Consider the following 19259-nt stretch of genomic DNA (forward strand, 5'->3'; position numbering starts at 1 on the left):
ACATGTTGGGTCTCACTATCAGAGAAGGTTATTTCGCCCTCTTCTGACTGAGCCTTTTTCAGTGCGCGGTCATCCACAGTCATCATCTCGATGTCCTGGTCGTGGCGCAGAGTCCGAGCATATCGTTCCCTGGCCTTTCCGCTGTTTCCCGCGAGGTGCGGGCCTCCACAGATGGTTAACAATGTGCCAGTTACGGGGTCAGGCTGCAAAGGTGGCGAGCGTTGGCGTGTGGGCGCTTGCTCGTTGCCACCTGGAGCTTCTCGTTGAGAATTTCCCGAGGCCCGTATGTACCTTCTCAAGTGTCCTTGTCTAATAAGGAACTCGATCTCATCCTTCAGCTGGTTGCATTCGTTGGTATCATGTCCGTAGTCGTTATGATAACGATAGAACTTGGTAGTGTCTCTTCTCGAAATATCCTTTCGAATGGGAGCAGGTTTCTTATAAAGCACACTGGAACTCGTGGCCTGATAAACCTCTCCTCGAGACTCAATAAGGGCAGTATAGTTAGTGAACCGAGGTTCATAACGATTACCCTTAGATCGTTTATTGTCAGAGGTGGAAGGTTCATTGTGTGGCAGTTTCCCCCCATTCTTGCCATTGTCGTTGCCATTGGGCTTGGACCCATTGGCGGCTTTGGCGGGCTCGATAGTCCCCTTATCCTTGCCTTGGGGCTTCCCTTCATTGGCAATAGCATCTTCGAGCTTGATGTATCGATCAGCTCGATCTAAGAATTCCTGGGTAGTTCTAACCCCATGTTTTCTGAGGCTGTCCCAGAGAGGCGTTCGACGCTTAACCCGTGCGGTTATGCCCATCATCTTGCCTTCGTTTCCCATTATTTTTGCTCCGGCAGCTGCTCGCATAAAGCGCTGGACGTAGTCCTTCAGTGGTTCTCCGTCTTGCTGGCGTAATTTGACCAGCTGGTTTGCCTTAGTCGGTGCACACGACCCGCGTAGAACTGTCCGTAAAACTCCTTCACGAACATTTCCCAGGAAACTAGACTTGGAGGAGGGAATTTGAAAAACCACTCCTGTGCGGCATCAGAAAGTGTTGCGGGGAAGATCCTGCACCGAGCGTCTTCGGACACTTTCTGAATGTCCATTTGTATCTCAAACTTGTTGACGTGAGATACCGGGTCACCATACCCGTCAAAGTTTGGAAGCGTAGGCATCTTAAACTTGCTAGGAGTTTCCGCCATAGCTATCCTCTGGACAAAAGGAGTGCCTTTTCTCCTATCGTGGTCGATATAAGATGTTCTTCCCCCGACCAGCTGCTGCACTGCCTGGTTGAGGGCATCTATCTGGGCTTGCACGTCGCCAGGAATCGCCGTGGCCTCTGGTGTTGGGGGGATGTACTCTTCGTGCCGCTCACCGCGATCGTTGAGTACATCTCTCAAATCCTCATCTCTCCTCCGCTGCTCGCTAGCTCCGAGCCGGTTGAAGACGTTATTTTGCCTGGGCTGCCCCCCAGCGTCCCGTCTTTTGGGTTGGTCATCCCGAGGTTGCTGGCTTCTGCCTCCACCTCTTTCTTCATTCCTCTGACTGACATTTCCTCTGCCTGAGTCGGCCTTGTTCCCTCTGTTGCCTTCCCGGGCTGGAACCTCTTGAGCGTTAGAGGGTGGCCTACGTTGGTCGGTAAGTCCCCGTGCATTATCATGTCGTGGGAGGCCTCGGACCGCAGAGCCTAACTCTGAGTTCCTCCTGTTACCAGGTGGACGCTGTCCTCTGCTCGGAGGGTTTGGCTCGTCGCCCCAGTGGCGTTTAGGACTGCGAGGCGGCTGCCCGACCCTATTCTGCCTCTGCTGCGGGGGATTGCCGCGACCAGCTTGGGATAGAGGTTGTACCTCAGGGTCCATCAGCGGGACATTTTCCTGAGGTACCGGTGGCTGCTCGGTCCTTTGTGGGCTCAAGGGTTGGATAGGCGGGCTAGGATTGGGACCCCTGTGGGGTGGCCCATTCGCAGGTTGATCAGGCTGCGAGGCGGGTGCAGCCTGATTCCTAGCCTGTTGTAGGGCTGCCTCAAGGGCTGCCATGGCCTCCCTCTGGCGACGGTCCATCTCCGCCTATCTTTCACTCAGCTCCAGGTGCTGTCGTTCAATTTCTTGTTGCTGCCGCGCCATGATTTTGGCAGCACTTTCCTGGCCGACCCTCAAATTGCCCAGTTCCTCCTGCAATACCCCTAGGGTACTCTTCAGCATTTCAGAGTCCATTTCTTCCTCATCAAATTCCAAATGTGGCTCATCCTTAGCCACGTTTGGAGGAGGAGGAGGCGGGTGAGATGGTGCAGCGCCGGCCGCCTGTCCAGTTTTCTTGGTAGTTTTCGCCATTGATCTTTCAACAATAATATATCAAGCTCTCAATGAAAGCACCAGAATGTTGACCCTGATTTTGACCAACTGACACGGAGTCAAATTCGCTTGATGTGGACAAACACGTTGGAAAGAATGTGATGGCGAAATAATAAAGAACACAAGAGTTTATAGTGGTTCGACCCCAGAATCTGGTAATAACCTACGTCCACTTGAATTGTTATTGATATAGAGTTCAAAGGAGTGATCAAAGAACTAGGGTTCAATGAGTTTCACCAACCTCTGAAGAACAAGACAATATATCAAATGATCAGAAAACGAAAAAAAAGAAGAAGATCCTTTTCCCTTGAGCCCTCCTTCTCTATTTATAGGCTCAAGGAGGATTTACATTAATTTGTTACAGATATTATTTCCTAAATAATCGGATACTCAGGAAATCATGGGAGATAATTTCGGATACTATCATAACTGTATAAGATTTTTTCCGCGTATAGCATGCGTACGACCAGGCTGGTCGTATGAAGAGATCGAACGTCGTGACACTAGATGTCTTCCTGGTCGATAGTCGAGCATAAATTCTGCCAGATGTTAGCCACGTGTACTAAATGTTTTCCATGTCATCCATGCTTGTTTTTTGGATAACAAAAAATAAAAAAACACTCAAGTGATTTAAGATATTTAAGAGTTGTCTAAACTCTTCTAACCCTTCCCAAAACTAACCCCCTCTCTCTCACAATCACTCTCATCTTGTTTGAAAATTCTCTCTCAATTTTCAATCTCAAGAACACTAAGAAGGCTTAGAAGCTTAAGTTTTTGTCTAGGAAGGGTTTCCCTAAGGTAAAGTTTAAAAAAACTAGACTTTTGTAACATTTTAACCATATATTTTTCAATAGCTAACTATATATGTGGTTGGGGGAGTTGGTTAAGGTTTTGAAAGAGTTTTGAAGGATCCAAAGCTAGTAGAAACATCCAAACCTAAAGCAAGAACAACAAGAGGTAAACAGTTTACTTTTTATTGTTGTTATTGTATGGTTTTTATTTTTTAAGCATTATTTTGTATAGTTAATGCTGAAAGATTATTATTGACGACATAATAAGGTTCTGGTAGTTGCTTTATAATTTTTATGATGCTTGTGTGTTGATTTTTGAAAATAGGGACCAAAATCCCCAAGGGTTTTGTTGAAAACCCTAAAACAAAATACAAGTTTGAAGCTGTGACTTCCAAGGGGTCAAGAATCCACTGTTATTGATTTTATAAAATTAAATTATACTATGATGTTTTTGAGATTGAGTACATAAAATTGAGCTTTTGAAACACTCAAAACTGTTTAGAAATGAGTGAGTTATGCTATTTCAAAGTTTAGGAAAAAAACTGTTTTTTCATATTCTTAATTTCGAGACCATGTTTGGAAGCCACTGTATAGGTCAAATGAACCCAGTTTTTTCTAAATATTGGTGGACATATTTTGGCATAACCTAGTATTCTGCTGTAAAATTTGGTAACAAAATACTGAATGGTTTGAAAGTTATTAAGTGCCAAAGTTTGGAAAAAAATAAGGACTTGAAAATAAGGTCATTTTTACCTCATTGTTTGGAAAATATTTTCACCAATAAAAAATGCTTCTGTTTACCTAAGATTTTACAAAGAGCTAAATGGCATACCAAAAATGGAATTGAGAAATTTTGGTAACAATTGGATAAGTAAATTTCAAGTTCTGACCTAACAAATTATGTAGTTAAAAATGTGAAAAATGAGGTTTTCACACTTGGTGTAAAAATAGGATTTCAGAACTTAAGGTAAAAAGTAAAATTTTGCTTCTTGCAAGATATAAACTTGGTAAGTCTTGAAAACATATTTTTGTTCTAAAATACCAGTCTGAGATTAGCGAGAATTATTTTTATTAAAGAATTTTTATTCTTTCTAAAAATAAAAGATTTAATTTATTAATAAGTTAATAAATTGAAAGAGGGTTTAAAACCCTATATTCTGAGAAAATAATTAAGTAAAATATTTTTCTAGTTAGTAACTTGATTAATTGACTTCGGAAAATTAACTAGTCAAGATTAGAAATTTTTAACAGTTTTCCTAATTAAGTTAAAATTAGGCTATTTCCTTAAACTGGTTTTTAGAGGGTAAAACCGTAAGAAAAATAAAAGGAAAATTAAGAGATTATTTTTTTGAAAAATAATTAAGGAAATCAATTAGTATTTTCTGGATATAATTCTAGCTAAAATCTTCTATATATTTAACCGACTTGTTGAAAGTATGAGTTAATATCGATACTTTTAAAGAATAAGATTTTTAGCGGATTGTGGGATAATACTATTGTGATACCCGAGCCTAGGTATCAAGACGATAGGATAGGTCTTCCCGAGACATAGGGTTTAGTCTCAAATTTTTGAGTATGAATTTTTTGAATGGGTTTAAAACTAAATAAGGATCATTAATCCTTACAAATGATTTTTAAAATGACCAAACTGTCCAAAATAATAATAATGAATTATGAAGTGCTGTAATTAATCTGAGTATACTGTATGGATAATTACAGTATTGGCTAAGCATAACTAGATTATACATTGGAGGGTGAAATTTTAATGAGAGCAAAGGACTCCAAGTAAGTAAACTTCTATTGTGTGGCTGCAACATCAAACGACTATTGTATTGTATGTTAGTATAGAAAGACATCACTACAAGAAAAACTGCATTCCATAGCGTTTTTAAAACGCTATCTTTAACAAACGATAGCGTTATTACAAACGCTATATTATCCCATGTTATTAAAAGTCTGGACCTTTTCATAGCGTTTTTAAATTGTGATGTAAAATGCTATTGAAAGATATATAATAGCGTTTTAAAAATATAATTAGATGTCAGTCATAGCGTTTTATGTATGTAGTCATTGATTATGTTAAATTGAAAATACTTACTTTTAATAGCGTTTTTCAAACGTTATGCAGAAATGATGTTGAAAGATATACAATAGTGTTTTTAAAATGTAATTAGTTATCAACCATAGTGTTTTATGTTTGTAGTAATATTTACTTTTAATAGCGTTTTTAAAACGTTATGTAAAGATATACAATAACGTTTTGAAAATGCAATTAATTATAAGTCGTAGCGTTTTATGTTTGTAGTCGTACTTACTGTGAATAGCGTTTTTAAATCGTTATGTAAAGATATACAATAGCGTTTTAAGAATGTAATTAGTTATCAGTCGTAGCGTTTTATGTTTGTAATTATCCTTACTTTTAATAGCATTTTTCAAACGTTATGTAAAGATATGTAATAGCGTTTTGAAAATGTAATTAGTAATCAGACATAGCGTTTTTTGTTTGTAATCATCCTTACTTTTAATAGCGTTTCTTTATTGTTATCATTAATCATTTTCCTAACATTTATTAATTGTCATATAAACAATTTCATGGCATAACAAAAACTTTTATATTTTTTTATCTTTTAACATATGAATAATTGCAACAAATGATAAACATATAACACATTAAAAATTATACCTTGACATAAATTCAAATATTCTTAATATGTTCGCTACATAAAGCTAAAATATCAATATCCCAAAAGTACGAGTATATTGCAAGACAAAATACATAAGCAAAAGTTTTAAAACAAACTGATTCATAATTTGTTGATCATGGGCGTCCCTCCAAAATATTACACTTCATTCATTAGTTGTGCACCTGTAAGAGTAAAAAATATATAAAATTAAGAAAACAAATGTAGCCAAAATAGTTGAAAACACATGTTCATTCATTAGTTAATTTTATGCAAAGATACGTACCAAAGATATCTACCAAGAAACAATTGAATTTCATCCATTATGTTCATTTCCTATATATTTTGATGATATAATTAGTTACTACAGCTGATTTGTTGTACTATTTATAAATCATTTTTAAGTTGCATGAAATTTTACCTCATTGTAACTTTATTAGAAGGCCAAGCAACAGTGCAACCAACTGCTTCTTCAATTGTACTCATATGTGATGTTGGTCTCCATAAATATGCAGTAGGTTTCTTAGCAACATCAACCCAAACTCTCATTGCATTAGGCCCAAGACGAAGATGATGCACCTCACATAAAGGATCACTAGAAGACCATCGACCTTCTGCAACAATTTCTCCACTTCCATTCCAATCAAGTAAATTGCAAGCATTGTTTTCAGGAGTGAACTTCAGATTATTAACACTCTGTTACATGATAAAATATATATTTATTTATAGATAATATTGATACTTAAAAAATTAAAAGTGAAATGATAGGTAGTAATTAAAATGGTAGTTACCATAGGAGAAGGCATGTGTGACTCTGCGTCACTTGGTTGAGTAAACCCCTACAAGTTTGAGAATAATTTAGTCATTTATAATTTTCAATGAATAGAGTAAAATAAATAGAAGTCAATTAATTTAATTTACCTGAATGTTTACACTTTTTGCAATAGTATTAAGAAGATTCATCATCTCAGACATTTTATTCTTCATCTCACATTGATTTGATTCCAATTGTGAAATATGGTCATCTCTTGCTCTTAGAATAGCTAACTTTGTATTAGTTACTCCCCTCCCATTAGCTAATGATCTACCATTCTTGTCAGGACCAAATATAATAGTGAGAGCATCTTGTACAGTATTATGTGTTGTGCATGAATATGGTTTTTCATTTGCAAGAACTTGTAGCTTCTCCTATAAATCATTTCAAGTTGACTGTTAAATAAGTCTATGTGCATACAAATACATATGTTTCTACAAACAAAGGGTAAATTACTTACAATAACTTCAGCAGCTTGTGCATTCACAGGTTCACCATTCTTCTTTGTGTGTGTCTTTAAGAAAGCTTGAACTCTTGTTACAGGTTTTGAGCTTTCCCTACTCTGTATCCAAGTACATTTTTCAGAAAGAGAACATATATTTTCTTATGTTTAGCTACCAAAAATATTTATTAAATTTTTACCATGTCATCCATTGTTCGAGCATATCCTCTCCTGCTGCATGTATATGGGAGTTGTTTCTTCCTCATCTCTTTAAACTTATTGCTAATCGCCTAAAATAAATATGAAATGAACCAGCGATTGAACATACAGAATACCAAACACTCCAGCAGTAAAACAAAAAAACTAAACCAGTATTCTAGCAATAAAACAATAAACACAGTACACATAATAGTTTTTCAACAATAAAACAGTAACTATGGCAGCAAAGAAAAGAGTATGTAATAAACACTCCAACAGTAAACACTCCAGCAGTAAAAGAAACATATAGAGCCAGTATTCTAGCAATGAAATAGTAAACACAGTACACAGAAAAATATTTCAGCAATAAAATAGTAACTATGGCAGCAAAGAAAATAGTTCAGTTCAAGTTTTCAAATAGAATATATATATTCAGTTCAAGTTTTAAATGACAGTGTAACTATTGCTCAAATATATACATTTATATATATACTCAATTCAATTTTTAAATACAAGGGAAAGCATAACTTAATGTGTACTATAAACAACCTTAGCAGCAAGTGCAAAAGAATAATGAACTTCTTTTGCTAAATACAACTTTAATGAAAATTAAACCTCCTACTGTTTATAGTGAACACCATGATTATAGATACCAAAAGCATTAAAACTATAATTCATCAATATCAGAGATGTAACAGCTAAGTAAGCAATGAGTGTTTTTTTTTTCTCAATCTTTCTCCTGATAATAAACCAAACTGAAATAAGTATGGTACCCAATTTATTTGTAATAAGCAGAATCTATATAATACATATATCGAAATTTTGGTTACCTGAAATTGTTTAATGGTTTTTTCACGCACAAATACTCTCCATTCAGTTTCTGATTTGATATTATCAGGCTTTAATTTTAGTCGTTCTTGTTCATTTGGTAGCTCATTCAGCTTAGTAACTAGCCTGGACTTGGAAGATCTCCACAGGTCTCCATTAATTTCATACACCAGTCTCGTTCCCAATCTTTGTCCACCTTATACCTTGTCTGCATTCACATTAAATATTAATTTATGAGTATTCACCTAAAAATAAAAGATTTTAACACATGAATAAATATAAGTTTAGAACCTGGATTGTTGACCACAAAATATCTTTCATTGATTTTGGAACCTTTCGTCAATCAGCTATTGTGTATGGTACAAGTTCCCTTACAAGAGGACCTATAAATGATGAAAGACTAACCGAGCCTTCCCCTACAACTTGCCCTCTTGCATTAAACCTTACAGTAATACGACCATCAGGTTGGAGAGCAATACCTTTCAGCTTTGTTGGGCCTCTTTTTCTTTTGTTTTGAGTGACATGCTCTGTAGAGTTAACTAGAAATTCTTCCTGATTATTATTGAGAGGCACATCTTCTTCATGAGCAATAGATTGGCGATGGGAGGACCTTGTATTAGCAGCAGGAGAACCTTTGGTTGATGGCCTAATCAACCTAGACTTGGGTGACTCGTTCATCATAGTTTCTGAATTCTTTTGTGGAGTGTTAAAATCATCTTCAAAATCATTGTCAACAAAATGGCGCAGAGATCTTCTTGTTTTGTTCAGGTTGTGGAGTGGAGATGTTTCTTGGGTTCTACCTAACGCAGTTGCTCGTTGTGGGGACATGTTTTCATCTTCGTTGTCATCCTCATTTGTTGGATTTATACCAAACGCTGCTTCATAAGATCTTTTAGATGCAGGTGGTGAATCCATTACAACTTTAGTAGAGGATGCAAAACGAAGCTTCGATTTCTTCTTCTCTACCAAATTTCCAAACTTAGCTGCTAATTGCCTCCTCTTTTATGCCACAATTGCTTTCAAAGCACCAGGTTGCAAGTGAACTTGAGTTGAAGGTGATCCAACCTCCTTTTCATTGACTAAACCTCCATCCTTTTCATTGACTAAACTTCCATCCTGCTTCTTTTTTCTAGTCTCCATATTGTACCTGTATAAGATTAAGAGATTAAGAGATTTAGTTAAAAGTAATTTGAAATATGCACTAAATTTGCATCATACAAAAACATGTATTTTAAATATGACAATCACAATGCTCAAGTTAAGGAAACAATTTTTAAAGCAGTTCAAGAAACTTAATAAGTACAATAATAAAAAAAAATCATACTAAACGCACAAAAAAAAAACATAAAAAAGTAATGACTATACTTTTTATGATTAATAAGAAAATGTTGTACTTTTTAACTTTGAGCAATCAGATTCTCATCATGTTGGTCATCATATATTTCTGATTCGTAGTGTCCTCTTGGTGGAGCCTTTAACACAATATACCAATTTGAATTTTCATTCTCCTTTGCGTAAAATATCTGTTTAGCTTGTGAAGCAAGTATAAATGGTTCTCTAACAAACTCTTTTTGTCCTTGGTGTAGGTTTACAAGAGTATATCAATCAACCTTCTTTACACCCTTGCCAACATGTGCCCAATTGCACCTAAATAAAGGGATATGAAAACTGTAATAGTCCAAGAGTATAATCTGATTAATTAACCCATAATATCCTACAACATCAGCTAATTGTGCATCATCTTTAGCACTAGATCTACACATTGTTGTTGCTTCCATATAAACACCACTATTTTGTGTCGTTCTCTCTGCATCCTTAGTATGAAATCGCTGCCCATTAATAACATATCCCTTATAGGATATGACTGCTTTACGAGGACCATGTGCTAATCTTGATAACATAGCATCAAATTCTGCAGTAGAAAACTACAGAAGGAAACATTTTTATCACATAATTTCATCATAATTTCAGATTAATACAAATTAAATAGTGTATTGGCCCATACCTTTTCTTCTAACCACAAGGGAAAAAGCTCAGTATGTTGTTTCCAAAGTAGAGTGTTATTGGTTCTTAAAGTATTGTTATTCTTTTTTAGTTGTTGTAGATGCATCCTATATTTTTAAAAAAAATTAATCACCAATAATAATTAAGCGACAGTGAAATTAGAAGATAATAAGTTTATCCACTCACTCTAAATATTGCTCTGTGACAGCTAAATTGAATAATACATAGCGATGTGCACTAGCTAGATCCTTATCATTTAGTGTAACAGTTACACCACGATGAAGTGGACGACCTTCAAGTATCACATCACTATCATTATATTCGTTACGTCCAATGAAGGAACCTTCGTCATTAGATTGTTTCAAAAATGATGCACAAAAGCGCATTGACTCATCTGCAATGTAACGTTCAGCAATAGATGCTTCGGGATGTGTAGGTTGCATCACATACCCTTTAAGTAACTTCATATATCTACAAATAAAGAAGGAACCTTCCTCATTAGTTAAGGGAAATTCATGTTATACTATTGAAAGGTTACTAAGAATATTTACCTTTCAAAGTGATACATCCATCGAAATTGAACATGACCACATAATAACACTTCTCGTCCAAGGTGAACAACTAAATGTACCATAGGGTTGAAGAATGAAGGAGAAAAATATCTTTCAAACATACAAATTGTTTCAACTACTTCTGCTTCCAATTCTATGATTTCTTTTACGTCAACCACATGTTGGCATATTCCATTAAAAAATTTGCTAAGTCTTATAATTGCCTCTCTTGGACCATCCTCCATCAATCCTCGAATGGCCACTACCAGCAATTGTTGCATTAAGACATGGAAATCATGAGACTTAAGCCCCATCAACTTACGTTCCTCAACTACTACACAGTTACTGATGTTTGAGCTATAACCATCAGGTAACTTTAAATCAAATAACCTTTGGCAAAACATTTTCTTCTCTGATCTAGAAAGTGTGTAAGATGCTGCTGGAAGTCGTATAATCACATCTTTCTCCACCGGATGCAAGGCCTTCTTGATACCCAAATCCTTTAAATCCAATCGAGCATTAAGATGATCTTTGGATTTTCCATTCAAGTCCAACAATGTGCTAATAATACTATCACACACATTTTTTTCTATATGCATAACATCCAAATTATGACGAACTAACAAAACCTACAAAGATTAAAGACGCATCATCAACAAATTGAAGTTACATTTTATAAGCTTAAACTTTCAATTTTAAATAACTTCAAAATATATTAAACTAACCTCCCAATATGGTAGATTGAAAAATATAGATTTCTTCTTCCACATTCCTTCCACCTTATTATCCCGACTCCTTTTTTTGGGATTCATATTTTTTCCAAAATTGTTGGTAATTTGATTTAGTTCTTCAACAATTTCACTGCCACTCAAAACTTTAGGGGGGGCTCTTTCTTCTGTAGCTCCATTGAACCATGCTTTCTTAGACCGATATGGATGATCAAACGGGAGAAATTTCCTAGTATTTTGGTATGAAATTTTTTTACTATGTTTCAGCCTAGTTGCACATGTATCATTACCACAAATCGGGCAAGCTGTCTTGCCTTTGGTTGTACACCCAGCAAGATTTCCATATGCAGGAAAATCGTTTATTGTCCACAACAACATTGCCTTCAAATTGAAGAAGCTTTTGTCGAATGCATCATAAGTATGCACTCCATTATTCCACAATTTGTTTAAGTCTTCAATAAGAGGCTCCAAATAAATATCAATATCGTTTACAGGTTGTTTACGACCTAGAATTAATAATGAAAAAAATGTATTTTCGTCCCTCATGCACAACCAAGGTGGTAAATTATAGATAACAAGCATCATTGGCCAACAACTATAAGTGGAGCTTAGACTTTTATAGGGGTTAATTCCATCAGCAGCTAGTCCGAGCCTAAGGTTGTGTGGTTCAAGATTAAACTCTGGCCATCTTTCATTAATGGAATCCCAAGCAGGTGTATCCACTGGATGTCGCATCTTCCCATCAATACTTTTATGAGTGAAATACCACCTTAAGTTTTCAGCCATTTCTTTTGATCTAAACAATCTTTTCAATCGGGGTATTATCGGAAAATACCTCAAAACTTTGGCAGCCTCACCAACTTTAACATTCTTTGTGTGTTTATCAACTTTCCATCTAGAAACACTACACTTAGGACAAACATCCATTTTAGCCTTCTCCTTTCTAAATAAGCAACAATCATTAATACAAGCATCAATCTTTTCATATTTCAAATCGAAATTTCTCAAAAATTTCCTAACTAAGTACATGGAATCAGGAAGTACATTGTTTTTGGGAAACATATCACAAAGGAGTTCTAATAGTCCAGTAAAACTTTTGTCTGTCCAACCATTCAGATTCTTCAACCTATATAAAGCTACAATTGATGAAAGTTTTGTGTATTTCTCACACCCTTCATATAAAGGAGTTTTCGCATCCTCTAACTTCTTTTGAAGATCTTCGTTAACAAATTCATCGTCTTCACCACCTCCACAACCTATATTATTGTCCACATCATCCATGGCAGCAGTCGTGTATAAATCAAATGCATCCATATCATTCGAAACTTAGTCAACTTGAGTATCAATGGGTTGCTCTCCATGGTGAACCCAAATACGATAAGTTGGATCCATTCCGGTTATAACTAAGTGCTCAAAAACATCATCAACACAATGATGATTTAAGTTTCGACACTTCTTACAAGGACAGATAATTTTATTTGGAAAACCATAATTTCTTTCTACCATTTTCACAAAGTCCCATGCCGCATCCGTGTACTCTTTTGTAGCTCTACATATTTAAAAAAAAAAAGAGATTAACCTTAATATATTTTCTTAGGCCTTCAATATTACTTGAAATTTAAAGTTATTTTTGAAATAATACCTGTTTAGTTTCACCCAATTTTTGTTCAACATTTTCTTCACTTAGCTGCTATCTAAGCTAGCTATATAAGTCCTAGTCTTCTTCATAATCAAAAAAAAAAAAATAATCAGATCAAGAGAAAAAAGGACAGAGATATTTAGTTGTTTATAAATTTATTTATATGTGAGGAGTGTGACATATATAGGCAAAGATACTTTGCCTTATAGGATTCATACTTTATCAATTGTTCAATAAAGAATATGAGATCAAGTTCGAAACTGGAGTAGAGACAAAGATCACAGTGATCTTTGTTCTTCAACCAATATAATTCTTGTGTTGGTTTCATTATTTCTTTTCTTCTTCTCTATTTAGTTTTCTGGGCTATATTCATTTTGGTTCACTTCTATGTTTACTAACATTACATTCTGCACTCTACACATTTATTTAAATGTGCCATTGAATATGTTGTTCTAGTTTTGAGAAAGAGTTTCCTTTTAACTACTGACTTTGTTATTTGATCACGAGTATAACATTTACAACAAGAGATAATACCAATACAAACAATAAATTTAGTTCAAGTTTGATTTAAACAGAATAACAAACAAATAAGATCATTCAATCTCTATAAGCATATAAGCCCATTAAGGATTAAACCTGATGCTCTACAGAAATGTCTTCTCTCTCTCTCTTTAACCTAAGGTAGAAATATACTAATTAATTAATTAATTAGAATATAATTGGGTTTGGGGAGAGTATAAACTGGTGGAGTGAAACCCCTTTGTCAGCTTACCAGGAACCTACGCCATGCCTCGACACTCCAAATTCAGCACACCAAAGCAGAAAAACACATCGGATCGGATGCATTATTATTCAAATATTATGATCAATTTCTGCCCCCTTCTTTCTTTCACTCTATTATGAGTTTTACTCATAAAATCATACTTGGTCTTTAACATCATGCAATGCACTTATATAAACGTTATATAACTTTCTATTATATTATTGTTTTGATAAATAATGTTTCAATTGTTTTCGTAGTTATTAAAAAAAAAACTAAATATTTACATTATCATATATATATATAATAATGTAAAATATATATATCTATGATTATAAATCGAGTTATAAAGTTTATTTAGCTAAGATAGTTTGGTACATAAAAACCTTTAAAAGTGAGGGTCATGAGTTCAAGATGGGACTTTACTAAAACTATTTTTTTTAGGAAGACTAGTAGATGTTAGAATTGTAGAACACTCAACAAAAATGCATAAACATTAATATCCTAATATTTAAGCTACAATCAGAACAAGTTTTATCTTTCTTTCTTTCTCTACAAAAAGAAGAAATTAATTAAAATATCTAAAGAATATTCTATTGATTGTTTTTGCATATACAACAGTGACAAAAAAAAGTTGTAATAGTATTGGGAGGGAGGGAATGAGCTTGTGAATATTCTTGTTCTTGATGTTGATGTAGTTTGAGTGACATGAAAACATGCATGCACAGACACATTTTGTACATTGATATCAAGTGAAACTATCCAGAAACATAACACTTACTTTTTGGCAAGTCCACCTGTTGTTTATGTTCGTGGAGTGAATCCTGAATAACTGAAATCGACGAAACAAATAAGCATCGAGCCTGTGCATCAATATTCAGGATTAGTCCAGCAGAATAAATGATCATTTAAGCTTGTTAAGGCATAAAGGACAGTTACGAACTAGTATGAACAAAAAACGCCAAGTACAGAAACACTATACCAACTTCAACACCAGCAAAAACACTCTCCAGAAATTCAGAACCCGTGTAAATTGCTTTTATTGTACTCTTGTGGTCCTGAAATGATTGAAACAAAACTCATATAAACTGCTTTTATCATTAGGCAAAACTGATAAGATCTTCCTGCTTCAAACAATTGCTAACCCAGTAATTCAGAGAAAAAAACAGCAATAAAATCCAGACCAATCAACCCAGAATTCAATTCCAGCCAGAAAACAGTAAAGAGAGAGAGAGAAGAAATTTAGTGCCCATCAAGTGTTCTTGTATCAAAGTTGGTAGATAACTTTAAGATGGAAGTACAACTTTAAGTTTTCTGAATCCAATCATAGTTTTGATTTGTTTTCTTTAATTAGTACCATATAATTCACTCCAAGTAGAATGAAATAGCTCACTTTACCTTTATATTTGGATATTAAATAGAACTCATCATAGAGTATATGAAAAAAATAGAGCAAACTCATATAAGAAAGTAGATAATATGCCAATATTGTTTTAGTTAGTTTAAGCATAGGTTTAACTAGAGCAAGTGATCAATAATTTGTGGTGTCATAGAAACCTTCCAAAATATATCAGTGGTGACGTGGCTAATCCACTTTACCAACAAAAAAACACTAAAGGAGTGCATGTGTATTGGTCAGTCTCCCTTTAATCTTCATAATTAGTGGTCCCTTTATTCCGTTGTGCTACTGACTAAGCCCCAGATCATATTGATATAAAATTTGACACGCAGAAAATGAGATATAATAGGCAGAACATACTTGAACAACCAAGGTCCACTGTATACTTCCCACTTTATTATGACAAAACAAAGATTAAAGTGAACTCCGCATAATTATAAAGGAAGAACTAGAACCAAAAAGTTGATTGATTAACTTTACAACACATACTTTCTATAATGTGGGGAAGTGGAATAGCTTATGCTGAAAAAGTATTCATAATTTTGTGTTCCCATATTCCTTATGCTTTGACATAAGGGATATAACTGGTCCAAAACACCTCTGTATTCATTAACTCCAACCCTCTGCTCTGCTGTGTGAGATATTGGCCATAACTGGCCAGAGTTTTTTCATCAACTAGTCATAGTTCAGCGGCTACTAAACTCAATATGGATGCATTGAGTATAATCTTATTGCCACAAGCTACTTCGTTTACTTAGCTTCCGCAAAGTCTCAAACCTACATTGTACACATGGACCGATCAGCTATGCCCAAAGCCTTCTCAACTCACCACAGCTGGTATATGTCTACTCTTTCTACCATATCAGAGAATTCACCAGCAGGCATTATAAGATATAATATCTGCAAAATTATGGAACTGTACTAGCAGGATGGATTCAAATCAATCGCTGCATTTCTGAGCTAAAGAACAACAAGTGTCCTTATTCAGAGATAGTGCCTAGACCTAATAACACCCAGAAGAAAAAAAGCAAAGAAACAATATAGAATAATCGAACACATTCAAGGCATATTGGTTGGTTCTCAGTACAATATTCCATAATTTTCATATCTATTTATGGTCCCCGGTTGTTATACTAACTGAGAAAAAAAAAGAAGAGAAAGGCTCTTCTCAACGGCTATGGCACTTTGATTTGTGATGTTGATTGGCCATTTGAAAAAATTGTAGAGGGAGATCATGAAATTTAATGACATATCGCAATAAATCTAATCAAAATGAGCAAGATACCATTAATTTATGATAATAATTATATTAAATTTCACTCCATTATAACATAAAAGATTCATCATGACCCAGCATAAAATTTTAAAAAAAAAATTATGTAAATCTACCCCAACATCATACCTGGATCAGATTCAATTGTGCACCAAGACATTATGGGAAATCTTTTACCTATCATCAAAAAAAAAAAGGCATAATCAAAACTAGTAAGCACAATTTGAAGAGAGAACAAAAAAAAAAACAAAAAACAAACTAGTTACTCCTTTCAAAATCATCTCAAATCAAATTATACGAATACCCATCTAACAACATGCATTTATACATATAAGGGTAGAGCTATGAAGGTCCAGCGAGCACCCATTTGATTTTTTCAAAATTGCATTAATAGACTTGATGATATTACATACAAAGTATTGGCTTATAAATGTATAAATCAAAATCAAAAGAACAAAAAACAAGTAAAATATTTTTCAACATCCCAGAAATTGTCTATTTGATAAAAAATAATTGAGAACAAATAAATAATCCCATCATTTCATCACGAGAGAAACCTCTAAGAAACCAACTCCACCAAAAATTGACTTAATTTCATTTCACCTACGAGAATCTCAGCTCAGTACATTATTAAAATTTCTTGAAAACCCAAATGCTGATATACATAAATTAGATTAATCAAAACATAGATATGGAAATTAAAGAGTAACATTAGATACCTGATAGAGATGAAATGCGGAGAACCAACGAAGAGAATTTAGGGGGTGAAGTTTTCTTTCTTTCTTTCCTTTCCGTTTTTCCTTTCCTTTTTTCCTGAGAATTCGGGGGAAAAAAAAAAGAGTATGAAGAGAAAGCACTGTATTTGGGTTGAAGATCGACAAGTAAAAGAGGCCAATTTTTCTTCTTTTTTTGAGCAAAGCCAACTCAAAAGATGCTTGGGAGACAAATCGTTAGGGCACAATTGGAAAAATGAGCTTAATCTAATCAATACACTGAAATACAGGGCACAATGAGTTTAATGTATACAATTAGAAGAAACAAAAATGCATGCACTTACTTGCTTGGTAGAGGTGTACTTCGGAGCTGCTTGACTAATTGAGAGCGAGTGATCGGACGGGAGAGGCACTGACTAAGAGAACCGAGAGAGACCCTTGGTCGGTGCTGACTGAGAGAACCGAGATGCAGGTGGGAGAGGCGCTGGGTTCGTCTAGGTTCCTCTGAGAGAGAGATTCACAGTGAGCGGGTGGGAGAGGCACTGGGTTCGTCTGGGTTCCTCTGAGAGAGAGATTCATAGTGAGTGGGTGGGAGTGGCGGGTTCGTCTGGGTTCCTCTGAGAGAGAGATGGATTCTGCTATGGAGTGAAAATGGAGAAAATGGGAGAGACGGGTAACGTGGGAAGAGAGAGAGAGACGGGAATGAGGGAGGGGAAATGGGTTTTTCTTTGTCTTTTCCTTTTTCAATTAAGCGGGTTTGACAAAAAAAAAAGAAAAAAATTAAGCGCCAATGAAATAATATACTCCCGCCAATGAACAATGCATGCTGTATAGATTATGTAACTTTTTAATAGCGTTTTTTTAATAATGTCCAAATGCAATGCTATTAATGAAGCTTTTTCTTGTAGTGCATGCACATATATACACCATCGTAGAAAGTTTGCTTAGAGAGGTTAGTCTAGTTGGTTCTGATTCAGAAAATATGACCCGTAGATATCTGTCATATTCTAGACGGTCGATCCTCGTCATACTACTTGATTTTATTGTCTGGTTCATTACCGCGACAAGTGGCCAAGAGGTGAGGATTGCTGGTTTAAACCTAGGGGCGCCAAAATGAATGGGACCTAGGGGCCCTCATGCTTACTTAATCAGTGAACGGTTAGAACCTGAACAAGTGCTCTGATAAGTTATTCCCGGGTAGTAGCCGTGAATATTGGCAATTCAGTGAGAGTGCCTAGAGATACTAGGGGTTGCCAAGTTTGAGTGAGGCTTAACACCCTAGGGGAAAATGCTCACCAACACCACTAATTAACATATAAGTCTCTGAAAACTTGTGTAACTTCGATTACACTCTTGAATAGTAGCAATGCCCTAGGTGACTTGATGGTTACCCTTGTGAGGGATTTACTCTTGGATAAGTAGCGATGCCCTAGGTAACTCGGTAGTTACCCTTGATGAGGATATTTATTGGCTAGATCTTAGTGTTGAGACTCTGTTCTCTATTACAGAATAGCATTTATGCTGGAGGGCGTGATACGCCCGAATTGTTGGAAATTGCCAAGCGTTTGTCTCGAATAATAGTTGTGATATATTATATCTACTTGCTCATGGATTTTCTGAGTGCAGGGATTTATTTGTTTATATGAAATAGTTGTGATATATTATATCTGCTTGCTCTGGGATTTTCTGAGTGTAGGGATTTATCTGTTTATATGAAATAGTTTGTCATTGGTTATCAGGCATGACCATAAGTTTTCCAGGACGCTTTTGCGCTCTTGAAATTGAATGCGTAGGGTCTGGATGGATCCGGACCCCTAATTTTTGTGAGCTATTGTTATCTGTGGATAGTAACTTGGTCAGTGACCACCTGTCCTCTCTGCATTCTTTTGTTTTAAAGTTGAACTTACTAAGCGTTTTCACTTACCTAGTTGTTTCCTGTTGTTGGTAAGAACAAGGGCAAGGCAGAGCAGTGAGCGCTGGAGTCTACCTTGTGAATGTACATGTGGACCGACCTTTTGGGAAGACGTTTTCTTTTTCGAAAATGTTGTGTTATTTTCATAAACTAGGCTCACTGTACTCTTCATAAATTATGTT

At 35.5% G+C, this 19259-nt stretch overlaps 1 protein-coding gene across 1 annotated transcript; it reads right to left on the bottom strand.

Annotated features, from left to right (window-relative positions):
• Nucleotides 1-9100: 9100 nt before the first annotated feature.
• On the bottom strand, nt 9101-12695 carry LOC133824806 (uncharacterized). Its single transcript, XM_062257782.1, has 7 exons — nt 11996-12695; nt 11379-11887; nt 10654-11282; nt 10289-10573; nt 10104-10209; nt 9803-10023; nt 9101-9245 (listed from the first exon to the last, which is right to left on the bottom strand). The coding sequence occupies exons 1-7, from the start codon at nt 12693-12695 to the stop codon at nt 9101-9103; spliced, it is 2595 nt and encodes an 864-aa protein (XP_062113766.1).
• Nucleotides 12696-19259: the final 6564 nt, after the last annotated feature.

The sequence above is a fragment of the Humulus lupulus genome, chromosome 1, assembly GCF_963169125.1.
Source record: "Humulus lupulus chromosome 1, drHumLupu1.1, whole genome shotgun sequence".
In the NCBI taxonomy this organism is placed as follows: domain Eukaryota; kingdom Viridiplantae; phylum Streptophyta; class Magnoliopsida; order Rosales; family Cannabaceae; genus Humulus; species Humulus lupulus.

What these genes read in the sequence shown, in the direction of transcription:
- LOC133824806 (XM_062257782.1), bottom strand. Translation starts at nt 12,695, where the DNA reads ATGGATGCATTTGATTTATACACGACTGCTGCCATGGATGATGTGGAC. An exon ending in TCAATCTACCATATTGGGAG is followed by an intron (nt 11,283 to 11,378) that starts GTTAGTTTAATA and finishes TAATCTTTGTAG; the next exon opens with GTTTTGTTAGTTCGTCATAA. An exon ending in GTCACAGAGCAATATTTAGA is followed by an intron (nt 10,210 to 10,288) that starts GTGAGTGGATAA and finishes TTAAAAATATAG; the next exon opens with GATGCATCTACAACAACTAA.